At 39.1% G+C, this 3,684-nt stretch overlaps 1 protein-coding gene across 1 annotated transcript; it reads left to right on the top strand.

The window, feature by feature from the left end:
- Positions 7-3,628, top strand: LOC109836511 (protein UPSTREAM OF FLC). Its single transcript, XM_020404419.1, has 5 exons — positions 7-91; positions 174-243; positions 326-441; positions 544-1,366; positions 3,527-3,628. Exons 2-5 carry the CDS (start codon positions 212-214, stop codon positions 3,528-3,530), a joined length of 975 nt encoding a protein of 324 aa, XP_020260008.1. The 5' UTR covers positions 7-91; positions 174-211; the 3' UTR covers positions 3,531-3,628.

Genomic DNA, 3,684 nt, shown 5'->3' with positions numbered 1-3,684 from the left:
GTTGTGTATTATCTCTGCAGAAATCGCCATCTTGAGCACCCTCACTTCATTGAAGTTCCCATTTCATCTCACGAGGTGCTTTACCTCAGAGGTCAGTTGATGAAATTGAGCGAGGCCCGTGATTTTTTTTTTGTGTGGGGGGTTTAATTTTCGAACTGGGTTTTTGTTTGTAGATGTGATCAAGCGCCTGATTGAGCTGAGAGGAAAAGGGATGCCTTCTATGTACTCCTGGTCCTGTAAGAGGTACCGAGATGCTCGCTGTCTGTTTTGGTAAAAATCCCATTTTTGGGTTTTGATTGATTTCTGTTGAAATGTTGGTTTTTAGGAGTTATAAGAATGGATTTGTGTGGCATGATCTCTCTGAAGATGATCTGATACTTCCAGTTCATGGCAATGAGTATGTCCTCAAGGGCTCTGAGCTCTTGGATCAATCTCCTCCAGGTAATTTTCATTTTAAAAAATTTTGCAAGAGATTTAATTTTGAAGTGTTAATTTTAGTAGGGAAGTAAACAAAATTATTGGGTATTTTCCGTTTTTGTTCAGATCGAACTCATAATGCAACTATCAACCCAAAAGCTCAGTACCTAAAGGCCCCTCAATCAGAAACACCCGCCTCCTCCAAAACCCTAGAAGCTTCCTCCTCTTCCCCTCCTCCAACTGTGATTAAAGAATCAAAACCTCCATCTCCACCAAATCAGGAAGACGATCGATCTCCTACATGGCCTCCTTCGTGTGAATTTGGCTCACCCGGGCCATCGGAGTTCAGGGTTTACAAGCCCACTGGTGCTGCTGATGCTTCCACTCAAACTGACGATGGCGGAAAAAAGAAAGCTCGTGAAAAAACTCAGAGTACTTGCACTCGTGGAGTCTCGACTGATGATAGCCCCCCTGTTGATATTGAGCTCGAAGATGGTCGACAAGACCCAACTTCGAGTGCTTCTTCCTCTGGTGGAAAGGTGGAAACTTTGGAATCTTTGATTCGTGCAGATGCGAGGAAAATGAATAGCTTTAGGGTTCTTGAGGAGGAGGAGGTCTTTGCGCCCACTGGACCTAAATTGAGGGCTACTAATGTATTGATTCAGCTTATTACTTGTGGATCGCTTTCAGTTAAGGATCACCATAGTTTTGGGCTTGTTCCTACCTATAGACCGAGGTTTTCCCAAATGAAATTTCCATCACCGATGTTTGCTGGTTCGATGATGTTAGGTGAGCTTGATTGTTTATCTGAGAATCCAAGGTTAATGGGGTTGAGGATTGAGGATAAGGAGTACTTCAGTGGGAGCTTGATTGAGACCAAGAAACACAAGGAAGAAGTAGGGGAAGTTGTGGCTACACTTAAGCGCTCATCTTCCTACAATGCAGACAGGTAAATGTTAACTTCCTTTATGATTTATAAGAACTTAAGCCATTTGTACATGAATAGCCTACTGAACCTGGTATCTGATGAGTAGCATCACAATATTCGATTTAGTTATGCGGGCATCTTGCAATCCCCTTTTTTTACAAGTTGGTTGTTGATATCTATACTGTATCATGGTCTCATATATTGGGTTTATATATTGGTTAGGTTAGTTGTCCATGTCCCAGAGTAAACATTATAAGGGATCACTGAAGTTCTGGATTTGGATTTTGCCTTTGTTGGCCTAAAGGATTGCAGAGTTAATAGAACAGATCTTATAAACTAGCATACGAAAAGGGGACATTGTGATGATATTTCTCGTTGGCAGTGACTACGTAATCAATTTAGTTTTAATGAAAATAAAAGTCTTGACAACCATTAAATCATGTCATTATTAAGTCATAACAACTATCAAATGCAACTATGTGGGTATGATATAAATTTATAAACCATGTTATTGTCATCTGATTGTGAGTTCGTTTGGGCCAAGAACAAATTGGGACCATTCATCCAATGACTTCAATTTTTGTCAGTCCTCAAACATAGCTGTAATTTGTTGGTAGCTGAGCTTTGGTTTGTTGGTAGCTGAGCATTCAGTGTCAGTAGTAGGCATGACAGTTGAAGATAATAATATTCTTCTCTTAGAAGGGGATATCATTAGTTCTTGGAAGGAAATTTTTCTGGATTCAATGTGGTGAAAAGATAGATGGTAACTGATGACAATACTGGATGTTTTTCCATCCAGACCATCTTGGGAAAGATGATTTTACGTATGTAAACAAATCCTCGATGAGAAATGTTATGGGCTCCAATTATTTTATTTCATCTGGTAAATTGCTATTGCTAACTGTGTCCGATGAGCTTCATTTTGGTGTGGCCTATCACATGTCTATTGCAATATGGATGTTGCTTCACTGAAAACGTTTATTTGGGAAAGAATAATTAAAAACCTTAAGGTGTCAGTTGATGTATTGTTATCTGGTAAGTGTGTTATTTTTGCGCGGCATGCTTTAGTATCCCTTGGACCATAGAATAAAGGCCTGAATCCTGTGGCCTGAGCATCTGGAAACAGCATAACTTACACTGAGTTTGACAGAGTCTTTTAGGAGGAGGGAAGGTTTCCAATGCTAACCCTCTTAACATTATGTTTTTTTACAATTTTTGACTTGGAGGGGAGGGGAGGGGTTTCGAGTGCAATTTTCTTGAAATACCAATGTTGCCCTACATGAGAAAACTAAAAGGCCTTCTTTTTCAATTGTTTCCCAAATAAAAACCCTACCAACGTCATAAGCAGCAAAAAGAGAGAAGAACGGTTGCTCCAAAAAAAATTAACGCTCAATTCTTTCGTGGCTCATCCCCTAATCCAATCATGTAAGCCTTTCTATTCTTGTTTGTTACAGAGTACATATGTATATGACAGTTTCCTAGTCTAACCAAACTCATAATTGTTATGTTATTAAAAGGGCATATTGGTCAAGTAGCTCCCCTTCCCTTTCCATTGTCTAATCTAAACAAACACATGTTATAGTATACCCTCACATCCCCTTGTTGTCTATTCAAACGCAAATGACTATATTCCATCCCTTCACTTTCCGCTCCCTCCCTTGGGTTTAGGTCAATTACTTCCGTCCCCTCCCCTCCTTTGTATCCAAACCAACAGTCAGGGTCATCATCTGCTTTGTGCCAAGAGATTATCCTTTATAATTGAACTAGTGAATGTAATACTACCAGAACTAGACAAAGTCCCAATCGAGATAGTAAGATCTCCTAGCTTCAGAATTAATTAGATATGAGGGTTTTTCCTTTTCCTGACAATGTTTTACTTTGGGAAGGTGAAACTGGACGTTCAATGTTCTACTAGAAGTAGAATTTTCATTTAAACAACTTGTAATTCACTACCCACCAAGTCGATGTTACAAAAATCAAACTGAAACATGAAGCCCGTGATTGATCTGTATGACTAGACCTAGAACTAATCATTATGCACATTCCTTTATTCATTACTTTATCTTTTTTATTCTTGATCATATTTTCTGTTTACTTTGAAGCTTTGGTGACTGATTCCTTTTGTTTCTGGAAAATTGTTTATTAATGCATATCACTTACATTCTATGCTAACATTTCTAGCTAATGTAGGGGATGCAAATCACCAGATTCCAAATATGACAAAGACAAGCCAATGGATTCCTCACGCTCAAAATGCCTTCCTCGAACAATAAAGATTGGAACACCAAGCAAGTATTACAGAAATGGAATAATGAGGTCACCGCTATCAGACTGCCCGA

The sequence above is a fragment of the Asparagus officinalis genome, chromosome 4 (genome assembly GCF_001876935.1).
Source record: "Asparagus officinalis chromosome 4, Aspof.V1, whole genome shotgun sequence".
NCBI classification, from domain to species: Eukaryota; Viridiplantae; Streptophyta; class Magnoliopsida; order Asparagales; family Asparagaceae; genus Asparagus; species Asparagus officinalis.
Note: the sequence above shows the minus strand (reverse complement) of the source record. Positions and strands in the feature narration are given on the sequence as shown.